At 37.2% G+C, this 26,800-nt stretch overlaps 1 protein-coding gene and 1 long non-coding RNA gene across 40 annotated transcripts in view; both read left to right on the top strand.

Moving 5' to 3' along the window:
- Positions 1 to 13,931, top strand: part of LOC123867727 (calcium-activated potassium channel slowpoke) — a 114,924-nt gene extending 100,993 nt beyond the window's left edge. For 28 of the 39 annotated variants that reach the window (XM_045909911.1, XM_045909926.1, XM_045909910.1 and 25 more), the window contains 11 exons: positions 413 to 475; positions 1,352 to 1,387; positions 2,294 to 2,426; positions 4,576 to 4,641; positions 7,177 to 7,348; positions 7,808 to 8,032; positions 8,279 to 8,570; positions 9,338 to 9,474; positions 10,469 to 10,605; positions 10,947 to 11,172; positions 11,590 to 13,931. In XM_045909911.1, coding sequence (XP_045765867.1) covers positions 413 to 475; positions 1,352 to 1,387; positions 2,294 to 2,426; positions 4,576 to 4,641; positions 7,177 to 7,348; positions 7,808 to 8,032; positions 8,279 to 8,570; positions 9,338 to 9,474; positions 10,469 to 10,605; positions 10,947 to 11,172; positions 11,590 to 11,676 — 1,574 coding nt within the window. In that variant the 3' untranslated portion in view covers positions 11,677 to 13,931. The remainder of the gene's footprint in view (positions 1 to 412; positions 476 to 1,351; positions 1,388 to 2,293; positions 2,427 to 4,575; positions 4,642 to 7,176; positions 7,349 to 7,807; positions 8,033 to 8,278; positions 8,571 to 9,337; positions 9,475 to 10,468; positions 10,606 to 10,946; positions 11,173 to 11,589) is intronic. The other 11 variants (XM_045909934.1, XM_045909935.1, XM_045909922.1 and 8 more) reach the window with 3 other exon arrangements.
- A 236-nt stretch (positions 13,932 to 14,167) lies between these two features.
- LOC123867753 lies at positions 14,168 to 25,897 on the top strand. The gene is made up of 2 exons (XR_006796487.1): positions 14,168 to 15,864; positions 22,245 to 25,897. It is a non-coding gene; the product is annotated as an uncharacterized LOC123867753 (long non-coding RNA).
- Positions 25,898 to 26,800: the final 903 nt, after the last annotated feature.

The raw sequence follows: 26,800 nt of genomic DNA, 5'->3' as shown, positions 1-26,800 counted from the left end.
ACACGACTTCTTTTTCAACTCATTTTCAATATGTATTTGTCTATATTTTCTGAACAAGTCAATTTCTTAAAAAGTAGGAATCATTTCCTTTTTGATTGATCAGCTATTTAATTGCGTGTTATCGATTTGGTTGACAAATTGACTACATTTATAGCTACTTTTATCTATTCATTTTTACACATAATATGATTAGGTTCGAATATTAAATTTGAAACAAATGCTTCCAAAACTTAAATAGCTGATCACTTAAAAAAAATCAATCATTTCCATGAGAAGGTGAAACCGTATGTCCTTTGTTTACTGTATATAAATGTGTATCATCAAAATGTCATACGACTTGGTACATTATGCGATGTGTAGGTCGTTTCATTGAGTGGTGTATTGGAATGCGAACTGTGCTGATGTTTTGCAGATGACCACCATCCTCCCCCCACCTTCACGCCGCCAGAGTTGCCCAAGAAGGTCCATGTTCGAGGTACATCTCAGGCTCAAAGGACTGAGTGATTTTATTATTTTCTTTTTTTTCATCGGCCCACACATAACAGCCAGATTTGCTTACCCATAGGTTTATAAAAGTAAAAAAAAATGTTAAACGCACTTAGATGCTTCACCACGCCTTTTCATAGCGAGCACATTGGATGGAGAACAAAACCGTGAAAGGCCATCGGAAGGTCTACTTTTGCTTCCATCAAGCATGACCCCGGCATAGACTATCGATATCGGCCGAATACTGGAACTGCAATTGATTGATAGAGCTTTCTTAAATGTTAATTGACTGTTGTGTAACGTTAGTTGTATAGACGAAATGTTAAAACCGCGTCAATTAAAATTTGAAGTTCCCTCAAATTTTAAGATGCTTTTCAGTGTTCGGGGGTATATATCGCTTTGCGAGCGAAAACTTCCTGTGCCAAAAGTTTTAGGTCTCTTGAAGTTAAAAACCTTTAACCACGATTTCAACTGCAATATATTGTTTGTTTGCATCACGTTTTTTGTTTGAAGAAATTGCAATTCCGAATTGATAAAGTTTCATTGATCTGTGCTTCTTGGTTAACTCTACAGCGGATACTTTCATCATTTTCTGGTTTGTATCCTTTAAAGCCTTGCAGACCTATCTCATGACATTGCATCTTACCGTTTCTTTTATATGTGGTCTGTCTATTGAATGTTCTGTAAAAAGCTTATGTCGTAGATTTCGAAGAGATCTCTTTCCATTTTAAATGTTAAAAATTTAATTTTGTACTTACGAGACTTTGTAAAACGTTAAAATTTATTTTCATGAAATGATCAATTTAATTAAATTTTCATCAAATTAATTAAAGGTGCAGTTTATTAATCACAATTATTGTTCAAGGTGAAATCGCTCGCGAGAGGGGAGAAGATATCAGTTGTAAGTATCAAGTTTTTATTTTTTATCAAAGGAATAAACTACTCTTGATGAATAATATTTAGTAAGACAAAATGATCACAAATAGCTAGAAAATACATACCTACTCTGTGCCACGATGAACGAGTACAAACTGATCTTGCTTTTTTTGTATCTTTCGTCTATTTTTGGTTAGTACACTATAGCACCTTGGTCCTTCCAGCTGAAACAGTGTGTCGAATTTTTAAACGACTTCAAAAAGGGGGAGGTTTTCAATTCGTCGAAATCTTTTTTATAGTGTGCTTTGATTAATCTGCAAAAAAAGAAAGCATGTAAATCATAGAAGTGGACTAAGTAACACCTTCCCACTTGTATACGCTTATTACCTTATTATTCAGGTATACGCAGAAAATAGCAAGAAAATATCTCAAGTCTGACCTTATACCTAACAAACTGCTTTTTTTCTATCCATCATTTTAAAGATTTATTGACAAGCAACTGGTCGATTGTGGAAAAGCTGCACAATCATCGCTGAATCCTTAATTGTTGTGATTACTTGAATTGATGATATTCTTGCTGCAACAACACATTTCAGGCAATATAAACAGAGGTGATTGCGACACTGTATCTGTCATTCTATGGCAGTAGCTGAGCTGCAATCCTGGTGGTACTTACCTACTCTCTCACTATCGGTTACAAGAATACTAAACATTCAGCCAGTAACAACAATTGAGATTGTACTAATGATGCAGCTTTTCCATAACCGATCAACTGCAATCGATTCGAAAGCTACAGTATAACAATCACAACCATCTTATTGGCTGACACATGGCTATAACGAGAAATGCAGCAAAAGTACTTCAAATTCAGACAATCACAACTTTCGCGCCGCGTTTTACATTGTTTTCAATACTCTTCATCTACTTTCAGTAATAAACCGGAATCATCGGAGCGCAGCGCCCACGGCCCTTCTGTCACCAATGGCTAACCAGCTGATGAACACCACGACCACTAGGCAGGTTAACAAGGTGAAGCCAAACGTCAACAGAGCACCGCCTGATACGTAAGTGATCTTTTGGCTTTTCATCTGTCCGCTACAGCCATTCCTGTTTATTTTAGTAACTCCCATTTGGCACCTGCAGGCTTGGGACAAATCTAGCAGACTTTTGCGTACGAAAAACGCGTGCGGAATTTTGTACCAATGTCGTATTTTTTTCAAGCGCCTGCAAAGGACAAATCTAGTAAAATTACGCAAGCGGAAAATGCGTGAGAAATTTGCTCGAACATGTTGTATACAAATGTTAGAAGAGAACCACATCTATGCAGATTGCAGACAAAGCGTTAAAAAAATTGCCGCACGCAATTTTCCTCTACCTAAATTAATCTTTGGCCTAAAGTGAAATTCATACAAATTTTTATTAATGCAATCGAACTGTTTTACGAACGTCGTAGAATCCAAGCGAAATGTCCTTACGCTGAATTTTCACTAGATATGTCCCTAGCCTTAATAGTTACAAGACCAATACATGAATTGGAAAGTTGAAAGTAAAACGATTATGTGGACGACTTTAAAGTCGATTCATCTGATACGTTCATCCATCTCTTGCATTTGTAAAATTATTAGATAAAACAGAATGTGATAGCGAGGTGCTAACCTGGTTACAGACTCAACTGAGAATATCCGAGAAGAAACTAGAACCGACAAGAACGTGAATGTCGATGGTATTCTCGACTCTTCTCGGTTCGGAGATGGTTTATATGTCCGAGACAAAGGATTCGCAGTTGATAAACTAGAACAAGAATGACGTCCAGACGTACGTAAAGTCTTCTCGGATGTTCTTAATCTGGAGCTGCATTATATATCGTGACAGTGCCAAAAGAGATTTTCTATTTGAGAAAGAGAAACCTTTAACTTATGTTTGATATGTAACAACAATAATATAATTGCTATTACTCAATAAAAGATAAAGGAAACAAAAGTTGATTTGAAGCTGCCTTCAATACAGTTAATTGAGTTTGATTAATTGGGAGTGCCAAGCTCAGTAATTAGCGACAATGGCGCTCAATTTATGAGTTACAATACTTTATCGCTATTGAAAAAAAATAGGATAGATTAGAACAAGATTAACTAGATCATTAAAATAAATTAAAAATATACAATATATTGGATGAAGCTTAGGATCTATGAAATGAAAAGATAGATATGTATACAGGTGCAAATTTCTTGTTCCTAATAATATGCACCGGTATAATTGCGAATTGTCGCTGTTCGGTTATTGCGGCAGGATAATGTAAATGTACACTTTGCCAATTATTGTAATGCTAAATGCATTGTAGAGGTAAGAGGCACTGGAAATGCTCCTTCTATTGGCTAGGAGTATTATACATAATTATAAATCGAACACATTAGAAACTTTATTAACTAGCCCAAGATTCTACTAGTAGATTTTGGCACAGTGATTAAACATCGCCATGATTTTCTATGGAAAGATATGATTGACGTTAGCAGCAACATAATTTTCATACAAAATAGCAGGTGATTTTTGTCACTGTGACAAATTGCGACTAGAGGGTACTTCACTTGACACGCCTCTTAATTATTACCCAACGAACGCAGGTTACACGCTCACTTTGGTGTCACTTCAGCTCATTATTGTTGTCTGAATGACGGCAGACTGTGTACGATAAACTGATGGGGATTTTATAAAAAAATCATTTTGCACCAGACTGTTAAAGTAACATACAACAATGGTAATCCATAAGTCTTATGCGTCATCAGTTTCATCGTTATCAAGGTCGTGGACTGAATACCCTTAGTATAAGTTTTTCCAACTTAAAAAAATATATAAACTAACTATCAAGAAAAATATAAACTTACTATCAAGTATTAAAAATTTATTTCTTAGTCTTTGCTTAAGGGGAAAGATACCGAATTTCGTTTTGGAAAACTGTAAAAACTATTACTTAGGGTACTGATGCCAAACTGAACGTAAAACCTGCGTCTAAGACTCAAAACAACCCTGTATAAACTCCGTTTATTATGTCAAGTTAATATTATTGTTGCTTTTTACAAGCATTTGATGTCTGCTGTTAGCACGAAGTGCACTATGTATGCACGGCACAACGTTATCTATGTCTATCTCTGTCTAATATTTTGTCTCACTTCCACGACTCCTTAAAACAATGGAGACGAACTCTGGCCCTGTTTGCAGGAATACGCAAGACCAAGATACGAATTACCAAGCCTATCATCTAGCCTACGAAGTGAAAAAACTCATGTAATTTCATAAAATTATATATATCACCTAGATATTTTTCTGGTCTGTAGTTTGATTATGCAGTCAGTGATGTATTTTATTTCTGTTTTAGTGAGAATGAACCTATGTGTAGTGTAGAACTTGGAACCTTATTATTTAGTTTTGTCTAAAACCCCACCATCACTTTCAACTATGGACTTTTCAACTGTGACCAAAAATCACCTTTTGTGTACTGAAATATCCTGTCTCTTTCTACATTTCTACTCACTAATAATCTCAAACTAGTGATTTTTTGTCACTGTTACAAAAGTTACAAATTGGGTCTTATGTTGAGTTTAGAAGTATATTATCCTTCACTTATGTATTAATTTTTGCACTAAGATTAAGCACGGCACTGATCAAATTATAGGTAATTTAGGATTAAAAAAGAAAATATTGCATAAATGTTACACGATTGCAGTTACATAAGTAACTAATTACTTATTTAAATTAAAATAAATATCACAACTACTAATAATGCAATATTTTCTTTACTTTGTGAAATTGTGCTGTTTATGTGCGATTGTCCAAAACGGGTAGATACCAAAATGTTAGAGCTTCGCTCATTCCAATTATAACCAATTTTGTTGTACACAGACCATTAGCCAAATGGACAACAGAGTTACATCATTCTTTTCACAATATTCTGTATGGGGCAAGCGACGGATCTGCCCGCGAAATTCAAATTTTATTTGGTTTTTCGCAATTTGTAAACTAATACGAGAAAGTAGGCTTATGGCATTCTAGTTGAGATAATGGTAGTATCATTTCCACGTGTTTATATAAAAATCTTTACTTGATAAGGTCCAGTTTAAGAAATTAGCTCTAGTATCGACTAATTTGCGAGTTACAGTCGTTACTAGAGCTAATTTCTTAAACTGGACCCTTTAAGTAAAGATTTTTATATAAACCTGAGACGATGATACTGCCATTGTCGCAATTAAAATGCCATAAGCCTACGTTGTCGTATTAGTTTACAAATTGCGAAAAACCAAATTAAATTTGAATTTCGCGGGCAGGCCCGTCGCTTCCACCTTAAGGTACATTTAGATCAAACGAGTGAATGCTCGCTCTACCCCCATTTGTCAAATTCTCTTTGGATAAAATAGACCGAGATCAAGCTTTGCTTTGTCTTTGTCTTCCAAAGAGAATTGAACTAGTGTTAATAGACCGGGTTTGTTTGGTCTAAACTCTAAATTCATCTTAACAACACGTACCTATATCCTGAATTTCAGTCTTGCCTACAACAAAATTGGTAGATAGAGATATCATGGCCAGCTTGATTGTTAAATGTACCTAGTTCATATTATCAAGGTAGTGTCTAGGAGAATCAGAAATCATTTTCGCACCTGTAATTATAAACATGTCTATATTTCCAATGATTATTTACAATGCATTATGCAATTATTATATTATTTGCTTGTAATATCGTTTGAACTATTTTATATTTTATCTTTTTATTATTTTTGCGAATAATACTCCAAGTAATATCATGAAGTACTTCACGCGTGTGCTTATAGTGGCTAGTTGCTGAAATCTAGATCGGGTGATTATAAAAATTCTTGGAGAATTAATTCTGCCGACAACTTTTTTTTGATTGACCCATCAAATAATTATGCGAGACGCTATTAAAACAAACGCCAACGAACTACAATTCGACATGCAAAAAAATATGCACATGATAAAAATAAAAAATTTAATCTACGCACACTGTACAATGTCGCACCTGGGCGTCGAGTTTATCTTTTTGCGTCAAAATTCGTCACTAGTGTGAGTTAAAAATGACCTACATACATAAGTTTTTTTTTTTACGTTTAAGTACCTAAACATCAAAATAAAATTGTAAAGAATGCAAATATTGGCAATCACACTCAATCGAATGGCGATTTCGATGCTTATTTAGGACTAGTCAAAAAATGTATTTTGTCTAAGGCCCCTGATTCTGATTCATTGGTGTACACATATCCGAAAATATTGACGGGTTTGAAATTAGTGTTATTGTTTTCGTCTTAACATACCGCGAAATGCTACGACTTTAAGATTTGGTTTGATTTAGGATTTGTAAATAATTAAAATAATACCCTCATCAAATGCTAACAGGCAAGGTTTAACACTTTTGGTTAACTCCACTCACAAGTATAATGATGTTGGTAACATAAGGAACTTGTTAGAAGGAGGCACTTAATTGCACCAGTTAGCAATTGAACACGGTGATAATTTTAATATCCGACTAAGGCCTGCTTCATACGAGAGCTTTTTTAACGTCCGTTAAAAAGCATATTCAATTAGAACAAATGCATTACCAAGTATCTGTTCACACGACAACGCTTTTTTAACGCGTACAACGTTAATACCCACCAACGCCGGGTTTTAACGCAACGCTTTTATAACGCTCGTGTGAATTAGGGCTAACAGAAGCGCCAGTGACGAATTTTTTACACGCAAAAACTTAAACTCGAAGTTCTGATGACAGTGTCGCCGAAATGGAGTATTTAAAAGTGTCATTTTATGATCCAGGCCAACGAGTAGAAGTAGTGGGGGTAACCAGAATAGTAACGGAGTCAGTCTGCCAGCGGGCCTGGCGGACGACCAGTCGAAGGACTTCGACTTTGAAAAGACTGAAATGAAGTACGACTCTACTGGAATGTTCCATTGGAGTCCCGCAAGGAATCTAGAGGATTGCATATTAGTACGTATTGAGTTCACGACTCGATTCTTTTTTTCTAGAAGTTTCTCTATACCAATTACCAGCACTCTTGTAGATGCCAAGCGTACCTATCACTTGAACATTAAATATAAAATATCAGCCACTAGTTAAGTTCAGGTCTGACTTTACGGGCTGCAGATTTATTATTACAATCATATTAAATTGCTGAATTTATACCTTTCTTTAAGTATTCAAAGACCAACTTAAACAAACTAGCGAGTGAGTGATCAAAATTTTGTAACTCTGACTTCTGACGTTTGTCCTCACTAGGAAGGGCATTCCAAACCAATGATGAAATTGACGATGACAGTTGACGATTCAAAAGCACTTGTAAAAATTGATTTGTATAAAAATCCCGTTTCTATTTCTTGCCGTTTGATAGGTATGGCATGCCAAAAAATGCCAAAAAAATCAAGAGTTTTTTGCAATTGTCCTCTCCAGGATAGAAACCAAGCGGCGATGACAGTACTCAATGGCCACGTGGTAGTGTGCCTCTTCGCGGACCCGGACTCGCCTCTGATAGGGCTGAGGAACCTGGTGATGCCGCTGAGAGCCTCCAACTTCCACTACCACGAGCTGAAGCATGTGGTGATTGTGGGAAGCGTGGACTACATCAGGAGGGAGTGGAAGATGTTGCAGAATCTGCCAAAGATTTCTGTGTTGAATGTGAGTTAAGGTTTAATAGCTCATTCACACAGGCTGCGTAAGCGCTGTGTAAGCGTAGACGTACTACAATTGTTCTGTTTTTATATGGTACTATAGAACGGAACTTAATCAATTTACCCCATGAACTTACTATACTGGCAAGACCAACGTTAAAGTGTTCATGACAAACAAGTGCTCACGCGACTACAAGAATACAGGGCTTGTTTTTTGTTCAGTTTTGTACCCTAATGTAACAAAAACTTTCAGGGTTCACCGCTAAGCCGGGCCGACTTGCGTGCAGTGAATGTGAACTTATGTGACATGTGCTGCATCCTGTCAGCGAAGGTGCCATCCAACGATGACCCGACGCTGGCTGACAAGGAAGCTATCTTGGCTTCGTTGAACATCAAGGCTATGACGTTTGACGATACGATTGGAGTGCTGAGTGCAGGGGTGACGAATGGTACGACGACGCAGCCGCCGGCCGGGGGCAACGCCGCGCCGGTTCTGCTGCAGCGGAGAGGGTCGGTGTATGGTGCCAATGTGCCTATGATTACGGGTAAGTACTACTTAGTTAGGTGAAATATTTGTAGGCAGGTCTGTTACAGAACTTATGTCTGCTGTGACAAATGTGTTCTGGAGTAAAGATTGTGTGTACCTACCCGTAAGCACAACTGGTGTCGTGTCGGCCATCACCACGAGGGATTACCGACCTGGAGAAAATTGGTAGATGAGGAAGGTTTTCCCAAACAATCCAAGATGAGAATATTGCCTCGTAAAAATTGTAAAAATTTGACCAGCGGATATACTGGCAAACGTATTAGTCTGCGGATTTTGAGGTTCTTGGTTCGAAACCAATAAAAATCTTTGGGGTTTTTCTGTCAATAAATTTTTAGTAGAAGCCCGCAGTTGGGTAGTTGGCGGGTCAGTTAGCAGGTTGGAGATCCTGCGCCTAATCTCTCTCTCATAGTTTCGGATTCCCATCGGAGTGTAAAAATCAGAGAAGAGTGGTGAATTCACGCATCCGCATAATGTACTTTTATATCCCCAGTGTAGTACTAGTCAGTAGTCTCCATTGAGAGGCGCGACCGTCGCCGAAATTCGGCCAGCATATTAATAGCAAATTACACAGGCTACGTAAGCGTAGACGTAGCGCGTGCCATTGCGTTGTAATGCATGTAGTATGAAACATATGCTACCGCTTGCGTAAAGCGTGAACATATGCGTAACCCGGTGTGTTAGGGGTTTACGCACGTCACTACGCACGTGTCACGTGTACGCAATTGGTGTGAATCTGCCTTAAGATCACACATTTTGGTGTCATAGAACTGGTGAACGACAGCAACGTGCAGTTCCTGGACCAGGACGATGATGACGACCCCGACACCGAGCTGTACCTTACGCAGCCCTTCGCGTGCGGCACCGCCTTCGCCGTCAGCGTGCTGGACTCCCTCATGTCCACTGTGAGACCATTACTTTAAATCCTTAGAACTGATACTGATCATAGAATACTGAGGTATACCCGCTCACGGTAGAATACCCTCATATCCGCTTTTTTTTAAAGAATATTAGCCATGCTGATCATGACGAATACTCCCCTTTCCCCTCTAATTAAGCGTAAAGCTTGGAGTAGGTACGACAATAGTGCAGCGGGTGGGGTTTGAACCGCCAACCTTTCGGAATTCAGTCCGCTCCTCAGCCGTTGAGCTATCGAGGCTCTAAACTTTAGGCTTTGAGACCATTTATTTGATGTTATCCTTTAAACTGCTGCTCACTGTGGAGTCACAGGTATAGCTGTGTCATTTATGGCAACTATGGTAATCTATGTCGGTGTGGACATTATGTTTTTCATATTTTAATTTTCCGAAAATAAGCCGAAAGCTTCTAATAAGTTTCCGGTTAGGCCTAAAACAAACCCATTACCAACTAGGTATTTCCATTTTACCGTACACAACAGTGGGCAGTTTGGACTTGTGGCAAACCCATATTGACTTGCACGTTACAGTCCTTAGAGCACCAAACTATGATGTATTTGATACATATTCTGAAGGGATTTTTAAACCCACCTCCCGTATTCTATGACCTTACGTCGTACATGTGTATTATTAAGTATTTCGTGTGGTGGGCTCTTTTAATGGGCATCTAAGTGAATGAAAAGAATTTTCATAAAGAATTTTCATTCACTTATATGTCTGTACTAGACATCTATGTGAATCCCTGCTATGCAGGTCTTTCGTGCCACGCAATTGTAAACCGTGTAATTCTCTGCAGTTGTTATTTGTTGCCTCCAATGATATAAGGCTATTCAATGGGCGAATAAGCAAATTCCTCAAAAGCAGGCTTTAAAAAGGCACAGGCAAAAAAAGAATTGCAACTTTTTCTTCTTATTCATCTTATCGTTTATTTTCATCTTGTCGATTTCTTTCTCAAAGGTACGATTTGGTGTAAATGTTCCAGACATATTTCAACCAGAACGCGCTAACGCTAATCCGCTCGCTGATCACGGGCGGCGCCACGCCCGAGCTGGAGCTGATCCTCGCCGAGGGAGCTGGTCTCCGAGGGGGGTACTCCACGCCCGAGAGCTTGGCCAATAGGTAACCAGGCCTTTTCTACTTTAAAAATAGGTAAAGCCAGATTTGGGAATTTTAGATAGGAATTTTAGGTATTGAGTATTGACTACGAAAGGTCTCAACCACGCTAATGAAATTTTCTCTACAAAATTTCGCATGCAAAAGAGCATTTGACGATCACTTTGAGAACATGGTGCAAACTCTTCTCCAGGATGCTACCCAATGTGAGGGATCATACTTCCCATATTTATGAAAATTCAAGAAAATATTTACTATTCTATGTGAACTATTAACAATTCATCCAAGTTCTAGCATAATTGTTCAAAAAAGTTTTCATACACATAATGAATTTTTCCCAATCGCAGGGATCGGTGTAGAGTGGGTCAGATTTCCCTGTACGACGGTCCGCTGGCGCAGTTCGGCGAGGCGGGCAAGTACGGCGACCTGTTCGTGGCAGCGCTCCGGACATACGGCATGCTGTGCATCGGCCTCTACCGGTTCCGGGACACGTCGTCCTCCTGCGACGCGAGCAGCAAGCGATACGTCATCACCAACCCGCCTGATGACTTCTGTTTGCTGCCCACTGACCAGGTAAATGTGACTATTTTTTTTATAGGATATGTAAATGAATCGCTCGGCGGGCGATGGAGAGAGCTATGCTAGGAGTTACCCTACAGAAATGAGGAAATCGATAGAGCTAAAGTATCAGACATAGCTCAACAGGTTGCGAAGCTGAAGAAGCGGAGTCAACATATTCGTAGAACATATGGTATTTAAGGTCGCAAGGAACCGTTGTATTCTGGCAGTGGCGTTTTGAAGTCTCTACAAGAGACCTGTATCCAGCAGTGGACTTCTATTGCTTCGTGACGACAACGCGATTGGCGTTTTTTTTAATTCTTACACTTGTCGAATGATAAATTAACAAGCGATGCATCATTGATGCGATGCGATCGTTGAAGCATTTGTCATTAATTCATTCGGAAGCATCAAAGGTTTTGTTGTGTCTAGGTGTTCGTGCTGATGCAGTTCGACCCAGGCGTGGAGTACCGCTCGCACCGGCGCGCGGCGGCGGGCGGCAAGGACGACGCGTCCTGACTATTGCTGTGCAGCGCCCTCACCGACGGGCCCTACTCCTACATCTAGGCGGGCCCGTCGCCGCGACCCACGACCGCCTCCCCCCTCCCCCCTCCCACACCGCGCGACCCCGCCCGATCCGTGTTGAGTAGCACCTTGAACACGGCGAACTTCCATAGCATCAAGCATGTCCTCGAATACTTCCACGGCCATTGATCCATTATACCAACCAATATGGTACCATAATACCAGACAGCTCGTAGTAGTCTACGGTAGCTCGATTCCGTAAAACCTGCATCAATCATTATTACAATCGCAATGGGGATGATGGCTAGGTCAAAAATAAATTATTTCTTAGTAATTATTAAATAGAGGGTCTTAAAAAATTCGTAAAGTCCACATTCGCTGGTAGTTTTAAGTTTGCTAACCATTTTAAATTATCGATGTAACTAAAAAAGTACGTCAAATCACGTCAAATGTTACGACATCACATCTGTGTATTTCATACAAGCTCCCACACTAGGCGAGCGTTTTGACGTTTGATAAAAAGTCGCTGATTTGACTAGTAGTCGTCATCCCTATTGTTGTTATTGGCTAAATTTATGTTATTCTTGTTGCAACAATGCATTGTAGCCAATAGCGAGCATCATCCAATCAAAGGTGATGGCGATCGTGGCATTGAAGCTATCGTTCTAACGCAATCGAGCTGCAGGTTGCGGGAGAATGACAGCTACATTAAATTCCTTTATTTTTACGTAGACTATCACTCTTCCGCAACTCGTGTGCTACCTTACGAGCCGTCACAGTGAAATGTTATACTAAACGTTCATAGCGGATGAATTACAGAGGGTTAAACACCAATCTCTCACTTTCTCTTACCAAATTAACCTACAAAATATAAAGAAAAATCATTGTATAATAATACATCCGCTATACAATGTTTCTAAGTAAGGTGGATAAAACAAGATTTTATGGTATTCATAGTTGCTTTGGTAATAATAGGTCAATGCCCATAGCTGAACGATTTTCATGAGTAACAATGGATTTCTTTGAATTAATCTGGATAGAATCCTTTCCGACAATTATTACTGACAATTGCTTCTCATACATAACTCATATCTGACGATTGTGAACGGACTCTAACATATCTACCATAATTAAAAATCGCTTCCTCTTTTAAGGTCTATTCAACACTAGATCTGAGATAAGTTTTAGTCATGCTCGCGGATCCTAGTACGACATGATATGTGTGTATAATCTGTTTCAAGCGATACAGTTTCTAGGACACTTTCGATTTTCTTGACTTTCACACAAAAATAATTTGTAATTTTTAGTAACTACCCTCTACTCTAAAATTTTCTTTATCTTTACAGTCACTAACTTTCGAAAGTTGTTTTGGAAACAACTATTTAAGATCGTTGAATTTAGTGGAAAAGCTAAATACTTACCATATTAATTCGCGCTAGGATTCGATGCATCTGTACCTTATGAAGATTTCACCTGAATCGGGCCCCTTTTAGTTTTTATTTTGGTTTCGATCGGACACTGCACTGCAAAACTTTCACTCACTTCCAGCACATGTTAGAAGATTCTAGAAGATCCGTGTTGCTTCGTTGTTGTGTTCGTTATTCGAAAAACAAAACAATATTCTGGAACATTCAAAATCACACCGGATTATTATTAAACGTGTAAATAAAATATACCTACACTGAACACTTTATAGTGCGTATATACAGGGTGACAAAGATTATAGATAGAGAAGCTTTCGGTGTTTCAATATATTTAGTCGTGAATATGTAGATTGTGCCATGTCAGATTATAGCGAAAACGTAAACGTAAGAGAGAATCTTGGATCCTGTATATACCCAACTATGATAGGCACACAAACAAAAACACAAAAGTGAGGGTAGGCATACTTTAATGGATAGGTAATTTACTTGGACTATGTAATCAAATGCTCAATGTAAAGGAGAACCTTTTAAACTTTTAATTGCAAGACCGGTTTTAACAGGACGACCTATAAATATAAGGTATTGCATTATTTAAAATATTTTTTGTCTATCGTTTAGATTGTCCATTCCTTATCCAGTAGACTATTTTTCACGGTTAAGGTTATTTCTTAAATTTATATTACGTAGATTATTTTAAGCATTTATAATATCGTTGTCGACTGATCGAAGTTCAACTACTTACATCAACCACATACCGTCACATTCATTTACTCTTTTGTTACACCTAATTAGTCTATTTATTTACATTGAATCGAACACTTATTTTATGATAATGTAGCACTGACGCTTTTTACAAGGTTATTTTAAACATTTATTCGATTTCTATTTTCATTCCAACTTCAATTCCATTTTGGACGCCAATTATAGTGCGTTTCATCGAATAGTACCTATGGCGTTATGTTGGCTCCCCTGTCTATTGGGTGGTCATTGGCACCATATTGGCATGAGAAGACGCAGATTTTGTTTATTTTCATTTGATTTTAATTTCATTCATTCAGGAAAATCAAATGAAAATAAAAAAAAATCTGTGTCTTCTTATGTAAATATGGTGCCAATGACTTGGACAGACAGGGGAGCCAACATAACGCCATAGGTACTATTCGATGAAACGCACTATACTGGTCCCATTTTGGGCTCCAAATTACTGATTCCATTTTGGGCGCCAAATTACTGATTCCATCTTAAGCGTCACATTATGATTGGTATTTTTACCAGTGCTCTAAGTATAGAGTTTTTTACTAGTACTCGTTCAAAAAGTTACCATTTATGTTCCGTTGAAATGTTTCCGCATGGAATATTTTATAGTCTTCAGTAATACTAAAAAGCTCATACTCGGGAAACTGAGTGGGCCCAATTTTCGGTTCCTGATAAAATTACTGATTCCATTTTGGGCGCCAAATACGAATTGTATTTTTAAGTGTCGAGTGTAGAGTTTTTTACTAATACCTAGGTACTTGTTCCGAACAATTAACATCTAAGTTCCATATAATTGATACCGCATCTGTGGAATATTGATTTAAAGTGTTCGGTAATAGTAAAAAGCTCATACTTGGGAAAGCTACCAAAATCTTGCAAGGGCATCAGTGCTACAGATAAAATTTGTTATCGCTTTTCAAATTATGCACGGTATGGTAGATTGTCTATGGTTCCCATTTGCTCACCTCTATTTCATCTTTAGTTCTTTATATTCTTTTATATTTACTGTTATCTTAGAGTAGCTGTATTGGTGATTGCTTTATATTTTCTGTGTGCGTCTGGTTACTTGGCTTACGCTATCTCTATGCACAGAAAATGTCGAGTTTTACCTCAATTTATATTGAACCACACTGGTCATAGTATTTTTTTTTAGTTTATTATTAGTTTTTAAATAAATCTTTAGAACAACATTTCGTTTTCTTTTTGGTTTTTATTTCCCTAACTAGGGCGGGGGATTGTCAAAGTGGACGTGATTTGCGGCGCTGCACACTAAAAAAAAACAAGAACTGAAACAAATTATATTAAAAAAAAGAAAAACTACTACAAATTGCCATTGCGAGTATGTTCAGAGATCCAATGGGTTATACGTGGAAAGAGTGCAAAGTGTAATTTTGCTGTAAATGTGTGATATTATTTTGAAATCGTCGTTGTTATGATGTGGCTTGTGAAGCCTGCGATGTAATTAGAATTAACTCCGGGTGCTTTGACGATTATGGACACTTCATAGTTTATTGTATTAGATAAGAAAACTTTAATTAACTGCACCGGCAACTAAATTCTAACTTAGTAATACACTGAACGAAGCGCGCAGTTAATTAGAGTTAGTTTTTTTTTTAGTATTTACTACTACTTTAGTCAGATTCGCCTCACGTGATTAGTGGCTCATAAGTCATACCTTTAGCATCATCTAGTGATCGAACGTAATGCAATAATTTATTACTAAATCAAGTTACAAGATGTTTGATGAAGATAAATAGGGGTGGAAACAACTGCAACACGCCACAACCGGATGACACTTACCGCGAGCTGTCAAAATCACATCGCAATGTTAATATTACCCCGTCCAAATAATCCACTGTTTCATCCACAATTTTAGACAGGTCTCTAGAGCGTACTCAGTCTAAATTTTCAGTTAAAACGAGAAAGATTTATGTCAGCGATATAACGCTATCTCTTTTTAACCGTGTCTTAAGTCTGAGCAAAGTCAAAGTTAGCTCTATAGGTCTCAGCTCTGATGTAAGCAGGAGCTGTTAAGGTCATAACGCTGCATCATGACAGTGCACATACAATTTTGCCGTACTTTGTATGATAAATTCAGGAGATATTGGACCGCCAGTCATTTAACCATCCGCGCGTATTTGAACGGGGTAATATTCTCTATGGCGCTTGAATCACACTACCACAAAATCACGTCCGGATTTCACTTGAATCGACACGCGTCGCGTTTCATCGTCAGTTCAAGTGGAATGTTAACAGTATGTTTCCGTCTTAATAAAAATATAATAGAGTAATAGGGATCGCAATATAATGCTGAACGCGTTTGCACTAATTACTCATCGGTTAGTCGTTAACGAATAAAATACCTCAAAACGTAGATAATTGTTTTTTTTAATTGTTAAAACGTTTTAACTGTCGTTTGTCAAACATCCTGTATAAAGAACCTATCGGGGTTTGTGATGTGTTATGCTGATAACATTCTGAAGGACCAAGGCATACACTCAGCTTCTGATATTGCCTCGATTTAGAGGTGAATCTATCTTTGGCTGACTGTACATGTTTTGGTTGGTTGTGTGGGAGGGATAATGCTTGTCAATAAAGAAAGGAATCAAAAAGAGCAGCGTTAATCATATAATGTCACTTAAACAGTATACAGGTGTATAGTGTGTGAGTGAGATGGACTGATTAGCGCCGCTTCGTTTCGATTCGTTTCTTCATTGGCACGCGTTATAAGGGTTTCGTTTTATCGAACAACTCAATTGGAGCTCTTCATTGTAATCGTAACTAAGCGAAACACCAAAAGAAAAAAATGAAATGCAAACGAAAATACTTAGATGGGTCAATTTATGTTGAAAAAAATGTCAATGTTAGTTGCGGCCATGTTAAAAATAACTTTTTTTATAGTTGTCCAATTTTGGTAGACTTTTTCCGTCGAGGTCTTTTACAAAACCAAAAACCATTCACAGACCTTTTGTTGGAATTTTTTGTCTCATGTTATATTGACCCGTCTAACTTACAAGCGAAGCTTTGAAAGTTTATTATAAAGGGGCATTTACACTGGTAGTTAAAATGCTATCTGACCGCCGAATAGCTGGCATGACATTTGTCTATTGTATTTTAACCAATAAGTATTCTATATATTGTTTAAATGATTATAAAAGCGATACGGCTACCATCATTACAGTTGTTTAACAACCAAGTGTAAATGAGGCATTAGGGGCTGTGATAACGGCGTCTCACCAAGTTTTGAAATTGTGGATATCTTAAAAATAGATTCATCATTTAAATAGGATAGGCAAAACCGGCCTTATACGTAGGTTAACGTAACCAGTTTTTTCTGTGTACCAATTTATAATACGGTCCAAATAACACAGCGTCACTAATTCTTAAAGGAATTGAGTGCCATCATACTGCCATGTATTTGTAAAGTTTCTCAAACCTTGCGAAAGATTAAATTTAAAGTACAAAATGCTTGCGAGCGTTGATTCTTGGGCAAAAATTTTAGGGATCTTAAAATGTGGAGGGATGTCACCTATCTATTGTTATTTAATGCGTGAAAATTTAAATGTATACAGTCCTTAACAATTATTTTATTTTAAAGATAACATACAGGCGAATGTTTTTATAAAAACGCCATCTTATGAACAATAACAACAGTAAAATTTATCCGTTATATTCAATAGCTTTAGGGTCAGTTAAACATAAAAAATCTTATTACTTTTGGCCCCGATGTTAAATAATATTACTAGAACGAAAAAGATCAAAGCGCTATAATATATTGGAGAAACTATGGGGATGGTACCTAATCAGAATCATATTTTAATACCTAATTCAAGAAAACAATGGTGTTTTATTTTGTCGTTTTGAGTATCACATTTTTTTGAGCTTTCCCAGGTAATAGTGAAATAGTTTTCACTTTCACTAAATACTATAGTGAAGTAAGTTACACTGAAATAATTTTGCACTAAGTTTTACGATTAATTAGGACTGTCTGTTTGTTCTTTGTACAATGAAGCCAAAATTATATACATAGTAAATTAATTCACCAACTTTAAGATTAATTTTAATTCATAATATCACGAAAGTAGGTAAATGGATTGGCAAAATTAAAAATAACTATATAAATTCGCAAAATTAATGTAGGTACTGCAAAATAAAATCGATCGTAAAATTTTATAATATTAAAATGAGATGGTTGTGCACGATAGTTAATAAATGAATCGGTCTGTCCAAATAAATTTTATTTATATATATTATCATGAATTCCCGAATATTTAATGCGAAGCGATGGTTGGCTCCACCCAAGTCCCAAAGTCTTTAAGACTAATCAACGTTGGAGGTACAACCGCGTCAAAACACACAATACAAAAAAATATTAGTTTTCATTGGATTTGTAGAGCCTTGCATGCCACAGGTGCCCGTAGACGCCAAACTATTTCAACTAATAGATTACTGCCATCATCTACGCTCGAAATTCTATTCAACATTTAACTAGTTCGTTGTAAATAGTCAAAATGTAATTTTGTATGTTACGTAAGAGTTTCTCAAGATACACACTCCTTTGCATTAAAAAAATAGAAGCTACGGCTGCTTTAAAGTTTATATTCGATACTGTCGTGTGTAGTTTGTTGTGAATTAGGCTTCTATGTCACTGTATGCTAGATAGGTATAGTGTTCGGACGTCTCATTGTAAAAATGTAAAATACACGCTAATAGGTATTTTGAACTAATTATGAATGTTAATAATTAAGGGTAATTACTAAAATGACGATTTTTCCTTTAATATTTTTATACAGCATTACAAAATATTTATCGCAATTAAAAGTTTATAGAGGTGGTTCAGTGTGCAATTTTAAATAGTGTCTAATTGTAATCGCCTTAACGAGAGAGAATATAGCTGAGTTCTTCTGCGTGTGGTTGCTTGAGGTCTAATGTTATCGGCGCGTTGTTTACGCGTCGTGCGATGTGTAAGCTCCCTTACACGACTGACGTCATCGTTCGCGTACGTCACGCCGAACGCGAGTCACTAGTGTATTGATAACGTCCCACGATCCGATTTGTTATAATATCTAAACATTTTAGAACGAATTTAGAACACTAAAATTTTGTTAACTCTTGAAAATTTTTATCCTTTTACGTATTTTATCTACGAATCGCTTGACTTTAAACACCATATCAATAGATGCCTTGGATACACCACTAACAGAGTTTTAATAACTAGCATAATATAGTGTAGATAAATATAAAAATAATATTATTAGATTACCCTATTTGTTATTTCGGACGAATTTACGTTACAAAATATTGAAACTAACATAAATTACAGGAATATTGTTAAGATGCGGAAAGTCACAAATCGGATCTTAGAATGCGTGATCTAAACGAAAATTAAAATACAATGAGTTGAACGTTAAATTCAAAAATTAAATCCCCCGGCACAGAGTAAAAATTAAAAAAAAAAAAACATCTAAGTACCGTGGTTGTGATCAGTTAATCTTGGAACATTCCGAATTGCCTATTGATATGGTAATTTAAGAGTTAGTACATTCTGAAGCTGAGATTTATAGAGCGAACTTTGACTTTATTCAGACTTAAGATACAGTTAAAACGGGACAGCGTTATAAGGCTGACATAAATCTGTCTCGTTTTAATTGAAACTTAACTTTGAGCAAAGTCAAAGTTCGCTCCGTAGATCTCAGCCTTAATATTTGGAACCGCGTTAGTCCCTTATTACCTTTAGGGTTTTACTTCTTGGAAAAGCGTTATAGACAATGGTTACCAGCATATCATTTCCAAAGACAAAGAAAAAAACTGGAACTTTTAAACTACCTAGTTACTTACTTTAATTTGTGTCGGGGGTTTAAGAGGGCTCTCTCCGTCACTCGTTTCATACAATCGTAGTTCCAATTTCATTTGAATATTAAGCAACCAAAGTCCATGAAATTTTGTAGACATATTCTAGAAACTAATATCTATATGTCTGTGGTTTTCCAGATTTCTGTTAAAATATTCGGTTTCAAAGTTACGCGGTCTTACAAATTTTCATACAAATCTTGGAGCCCCTGTAATTTTAAAACTACATATTTTTAGAAAAATCTAAAACACCACAGACACAGATATTAGTTTCTAAAATATGTCTGCAAAATTTCATGGACTTTGGTTGCTTAATATTCAAAAGAAATTGGAACTACGATTGTATGAAACGAGTGACGGAGAGAGCCCTGTTAAAATAACAAATACCAGGGTTCAACAGCAATTTTAGAGTTAAAATTTTCTAAGTAGGTCTACTACGTTCCGTGCACACGCACAAAGAATATCAGTAGAGACAGCAAAAAAAACGAAAATAATTATCTAAAAAAACTCAAATCGGTGGTGTGTTAGTTCCTGTATTGTGCTGCGGTTATGACTTACTCTCACGAAAAAAATCTAAAACAAGAAAGACCCTAGCACATTTCAAACTTTTGATCGGCTGATTGTTACACGTGGTACCAAACTTCTTGAATACCTACTCTTAGTGGTGAGAAGTGGCGTTGCATTAGCATCAAATAGATATCAGCGGGGCGTATAGCCCCATAGACGGCGTAGAACAGAAGTAGAGGAGGTACCGTCAAGAACACGGGTACCTTGGGTATTCCTTGCCAGATGGGATAAAATGGCTTTGTGTTAAATATACCTACCAACCTGCGCTAATAAGAACGTCAGTGAATTTAACAAGTTTGGCATTACATAACAAACTGGCCAAGTGCGAGTCAGAGTCGCGCACTGAGGGTTCCGTACTCGGGTATTCCTTACAATATTTTGCACGATAAATTAAAAACATTATACATAAAAATAAATAAAAATCTGTTTTAGGATGTACAGGTAAAGCCCTTTCATATGATACCCCACTTGGTATACTTAGTTATCTTATTTTGAAAATTGAAACACATTTTAGTAATTTTTTAAATGATGCTACCACAAATTCGCGGATTACAGATTTATTCCTGTACTTGTGCTAAAAGACCTACCTACCTACCAAATTCATGAAATTTGGTAGGTAGGTAGGTCAACGGGAAGTACCCTATAGGTTTCTTGACAGACACGACGGACGGACGGACGGACGGACAGGCAGACAACAAAGTGATCCTATAAGGGTTCCGTTTTTCCTTTTGAGGTACGGAACCCTAAAAATGACCCACAATTACCGCTGACGCCAAACTCTTTGATCGCTCTAACGTTATGGCGGAGGCGCATGTTTGCGCCAGTATAATAAGCATAAAGCAGTATGCCCACCCGCAAAGAACACGCGAATCACGCACGTTAATGCTCTGCTTCCGCTCTCCGCCGCTTTCCGTTGATACCTGTTCAAGCTAATGCGACGCTAGTCATCTCTACCTCAAAGAGTTCAGCGTCACGTATACGATATTCTTTAGTACCGGTATGTCCCTAAGCGGAGAGCTAAAGGAGATGTGGTCAGTCAACCAATCAGATTCATAATAGATGACGCGAAAAAATTATCACGTCACTTTTAAAAATCTGATTGGTTGACTGTAGGTACACATCTCCTCTCCTATTCACTTAAGTGGATACCGGGCCTGATGCTCCACGATCGGACTTTACGAACCATGAAGATTAATAACATCGGCCGACCGTACAGTCTGTAGTCTGCAGGGTCTAAATGCCTATTCGCAATTTATAATAGGTATTAGTCCCACGTTCTGTGTGCATTGAAATTATAACTAGAATTAACAACATTGTTGACTATTGCTAATAGCTTGAGGTTGTTAACGTTTTTAGAAACAGAATGATGAATTTTTTATGTATTATATATATACGTACTTAAAATAAATAAAAAATCTTAACGCTCTATATTACGATATTATGTACCTACGCTAGACCCTTTTTGTAAGCAAATGCCATCTTGTCGTGTTGCTATACGCATAGTCCTCTCTTAATTAAAACGTAGAATCAAATATATAATGATGGCTGTGAGGTAAATATTGTAATAATTTAAATTTATACTGTGTAAATGAAAATATTAAAAATAGTAAGGAAATATTTCGCTACATCGCACCGGTCACGCTGTCGCTTGGCACTGACGTTCGGTAGTTAGGCTGAGATCTGTACCTAGAGTGTACTTTGACTTTTGCTCAGACTAAGGCTGATATCTATTGTGCGCACTTTCACTTCGCTCAGATTAAAGTTAAAACGAGATAGATTCAAACCAGCGATATAGCACTGTCTCGTTTTAACAATGTCGTAAGTCTGAGCAAAGTGAAAGTGCGCTCTACAGATTTCAGGCTAAGACACAGTTAAAACGAGACAGAATTATATCTCTCACATAAATCTATCTCGTTTTAACTTAAACTTAAGCCTGAGCTAAGTCAAAGTATCTACGCTCCACAGATTTCAGCCTTAGAATTAGGCGTCCACAAAGATAAACTAGACTGCCTAACGTTATTATGGTCGATAAAACCTAAGGCAATATTTAGCCACTTATGAAATTTAGATGTTAAGTAATATATTAAATGCTTTATGTACGTTTAATGTCATATTAATATTAAATAAAATCTACTCGTATCGCCAGTGCCGAGACTAGAGCAAACAGTCCAATAAATTGACCATATTTTGGACCGCCATTACGTCACGGGTTGCCAGATTATGTTCGACCTCCTTGGTTGGCTCACGCGTGATCATTTACAAATTTTATTTCATGGCCTGAAATATAAGAAACTTTTTTCACAACAAAAAATAAAAACATTTTGTATCGTTTTGATTGAAATAAACAATTGTTATCTCATGGCAGCCCAGGAACTCAAGCTCACAGCTTTCTTCGCAGTTGCTCAAATTTCCCATAAACTCCATATTTATATCACCGCTTTTAGAAGACCATTTATTAAATTAAAATCACCATTTATGCGGTTGGATACAAAAACGAGACGCTTAAAGGTCGTCGCTGACTCGCGACGCACTGCTCAAGCCCAGCACAAAACACGCCATTGAAATGTGGGCTTTAAGACGAGTTCTGAAGATATACTTACTAATGACAAGATGCACGCGGTAAGCGACTAATCAGCACACCACTGATGTTTTCCAATCATTGATAAATGTATCTACAGATCAAGACTTAAAGTTCATATTTGAATGATGAGTTATGCTGTGCTTGGACCGTGTGGCATAGATCAGTGTTGACCCTAATGAAGGATTTTACGAGTTTCCATTTCTCACATAAATTCTATCTCGCATAAAACCACGTATAAATATAATTTTTAAAGCCAAATTTCTCATTTTAAACGGAAACTTGTACAATCCCTTAGATCAATTTGCTGGCACTGTAAAATCGAAAGGCGACAGACATTATGATCGCTTTTATAGTGACAGTGTGACTAGAGACGTGTAGGGTTAGTATGAGATTTTATATCACCATCTTTGACAGAATTCGTGTCGAAGCACCTTAGGGTTAAAATAAAATGGACGTTAACAACCTTGCTTCGAAGCTCAAGTTCTTAACTACATTCACAGCCAGCGCTCCCAGCGGAAACCTTTCGAAATTAAAATAAGTGGTTGTGATTTTTTTACTTTAAATCAACGATATTTAGATCCATTTCACTCGAATCGCTCGAATTCTATCAATTATTGATGAGATGAAAAATCTCATGCTGACCCTATAAATTAGCGAGTCGAATTTTGTGTGTTGCCGTTCTAACGTAATATTACATAATGGTGCTAGTTCGGTTGCCCACAATCTTACCAAACAAAATTAACAAGTGTAAAATTAATGCTATCCTTTTTTCGGGATAAATTGCGAAAGAGATAGCGCTATTTTTAAACGTGTCAATATAGTTTAGAGATTGTGTACAATTGAATTAGAACAGTAGAACTTATTTAATAGTGCTGGTCGGCTATCTTTGTATTCTCGAACTAAGCGTATTCGCATACTGGAAGATTTTCTCTCAAGACTCAATTTAATAGTGGCCTTCACCCAGCGCAACTTGTTGAAAACCAGTTGCCAATAGCCACACAACCAGAAATGTATGTGCCACCATATACATATGCCTTGAAAACTACTTTTTTCGTGTGAGAATAGACTTATGGTTATGTACTATATTTATATCGTACTTTTACTATTGATTACATACAAAGAACAATAAATTACCATATATTATATGAATATATAATATAAATAATTACGTATAAAATACCATCCATATTCATACGACATCTCTAAAATACTTCAGGAATCCGTAGCATACGTTTGCTCTCCCCGTCACTGAAGTATCGCACCGATCAAGCACAGCATAGTCATTCAAAAGTGTGCTGTGCATGAGTTGTGCCGCGTAAGTCAGTGACAACCTTTACTATAGTTTGTTCGAAAATACAGATATACTCAACTGGCATTAATAAATGAAAATGTAAGCCTTGACACTTGTACAATAGCAACACTTCCCATACAAACTGCCAAAAGTTAAATAATATTATAGCTCTTACAGCATAAGAAATAGAGTACATTATTCAATTAAAGATGCTTATTCGGTTGTACACAAAGCTAAACTAAATTGACAGTACCTCTAATATGAGTTAGAATAGTTATCGAAAACGAAATTCGATATAGAGTTCGACCTTACATTTCACAGCTTGAGCTCCTAGCGAAACTTTAGTGACAAAAACTATAATTATAACATTAGGATTTCATAAACAGAAGCTGTAGGTCCTTTTTGCTCTGTCAAGTATAATAAAGAAACCATTAACGAAACTCAAAAATACCAAAGCTTTCGAGATGGGAACACCTGCTAGGGGTAGTCACAGATCTAAAAGTAGGTATCTTGTTCGATAGGTACCGATTCGGTATTAGATTCAAAGTTCCCTAACGAAAGTGATAGTTAACTTGTATTCCTGTCAATTTAGTTCGGAATTTGCGTAGAATTAAAAAAACTCCGAATACCAAAACGCTTTTTAAAAATTCAGGCCCCCTCAAATTTTAATTGAAGAGTTCTGGCATTTCGTTCGTAGAACTAACGCCAAATGATTGTCACTTAATATTTGAGGTGCGTCTAAATTTTAAGATGAGTTTAGTATTCGGTCGTTAGCGTCATCGGCTTGATATAATTTTGTAGATGGAAATGTTGCTGTGTGCACGAGGAGCCACAGACTAAAGGAAAAAGCTAGACGAGAATCGCAGAAACAAACTTTTGCAAGGATTTCCTAAACGCTGATGTCGGTCGCACGTACGAATACTGCTGCCGCGTTGTGCAAGCGTGACGGACATCAGCGTAAGAGAAGCCGACTGCAGATTACATTGTGCTCCAAGCATGTTATAGTTTGACAGCCTTCTTGTCTTTTTTTTCTTTTATTAGGGTGCCATTTTACTATAGTATAGTTTTCAACTGATTCTAGGCTGCCAATCGAAAGCTTACGTACGCTGTGTATGGTCAAATCGGTCGTTCTGCGTCACTGCGTGCGATACGCAATTTACCGCCGAATGCGTACCGTACGCAATTTACGCTAAATGCGTATCGTACGCAAATTTACCGCTTAAGGGTACGCAAATTTACCGTTCGCAATTAACCGTTAAATGCGTACCGAACGCAATTTTTCGTTAACTGTGTACAACTTCTACTAACTTCACTATATGACCAGTATGTACGAAGTGTACGGTAAATTGTTCCTTAGACCGTTCTAATAAAGTCTAATTTGCCACAGCGACAGTTTAAAGTTTAGAGTTACCCAGAATACAGTCAGATGCAGCTATACGTTTAGTGAAATCGTGCCCTTACACCTTTAGAACATCAATGCACTCGCACGCGGTAGACAAACGAGTAACACCTTTACGTCTAAGGCATAAAGGAATATCGCGTGCAAATGCGCCAATGTGCTAAAGGGATACGTCTGTGACCAAAGCAGAGCGAATCGACTGCACATTGTGGTATAATGTAATATTACCCTGACTGTACGACAATTGTATTACCACAGAAAACAAAATATTTAATATTGTTGATGTTGATTGTTAATAAAATGCAAATAATGTAAATATCAAAATAAATTCTGTATTTGTATTTGAATATGTGTTTTTATTGACCCTATATCATCATCACACTAATATTATAAAGGAGAAAGTTTGTATGTGTGTGTGTTTGTTACTCCTTCACGCAGAAACTACTGGACGGATTGGGCTGAAATTTAGAATCGAGATAGATTATACCCTGGATTAGCACATAGGCTACTTTTTATCCCGGAAAATCAAAGAGTTCTCACGGGAATTTTAAAAAACCTACATCCACGCGAACAAAGTTCCGGGTATCAGCTAGTCTACCATAAAAGCGGCGATAGGCTAGTGGTTAAAACTTTAGCCTCCTATTCGAGAAGGTTCGATCTGAGACACGCGCCTCAGAGTTATGTGCACTTGCTTTAGCAACGAATGAAAACGTGAAAAAACCTGCACGCCTAAGAGTTCTCTATAATATTCTCAAAGGTGTGTGAAGTCTGCTAATCCATACTTGGCTAGCGTGGTCCACCAATCCATGGCCTAAAGTCGAGACCCTTCTCACTCTAAGTAGAAACCCTTGCTAAATAGTCGGCCAACAATGGGTTGAGAAGATGATTCTGAAAAAACTACCATTAGCCACACTAATATTTATTAATGCGAAAGTGTGTGTCTGTCTGCTAGCTTTTCACGAACCATCCGTTTAACCAACTTTAGACGAAATTTGGTACAGAGATAGCTTACATCCCGGAGAGAGATCTTTTAAATCCACGCGAACGATATTGCAGGAATCATCTAGTTATAAATCATGGAAGTGTCACAACCCTCAGCAATTATCAATATGATACTGTTAGAGTTATTGTGTTGCTAATGTTGACCCACAAAAACGTATCTCTATAAAATTATATATTTTTAGGGTTCCGTACCTCAAAAGGAAAAACGGAACCCTTATAGGATCACTTTGTTGTCTGGTTGTCTGTCT

This window comes from Maniola jurtina, chromosome 8, assembly GCF_905333055.1.
Source record: "Maniola jurtina chromosome 8, ilManJurt1.1, whole genome shotgun sequence".
Classification (NCBI taxonomy): domain Eukaryota; kingdom Metazoa; phylum Arthropoda; class Insecta; order Lepidoptera; family Nymphalidae; genus Maniola; species Maniola jurtina.
The sequence above is the reverse complement of the archived record's forward strand: the minus strand, read 5'-3'. Positions and strand labels throughout refer to the sequence as shown.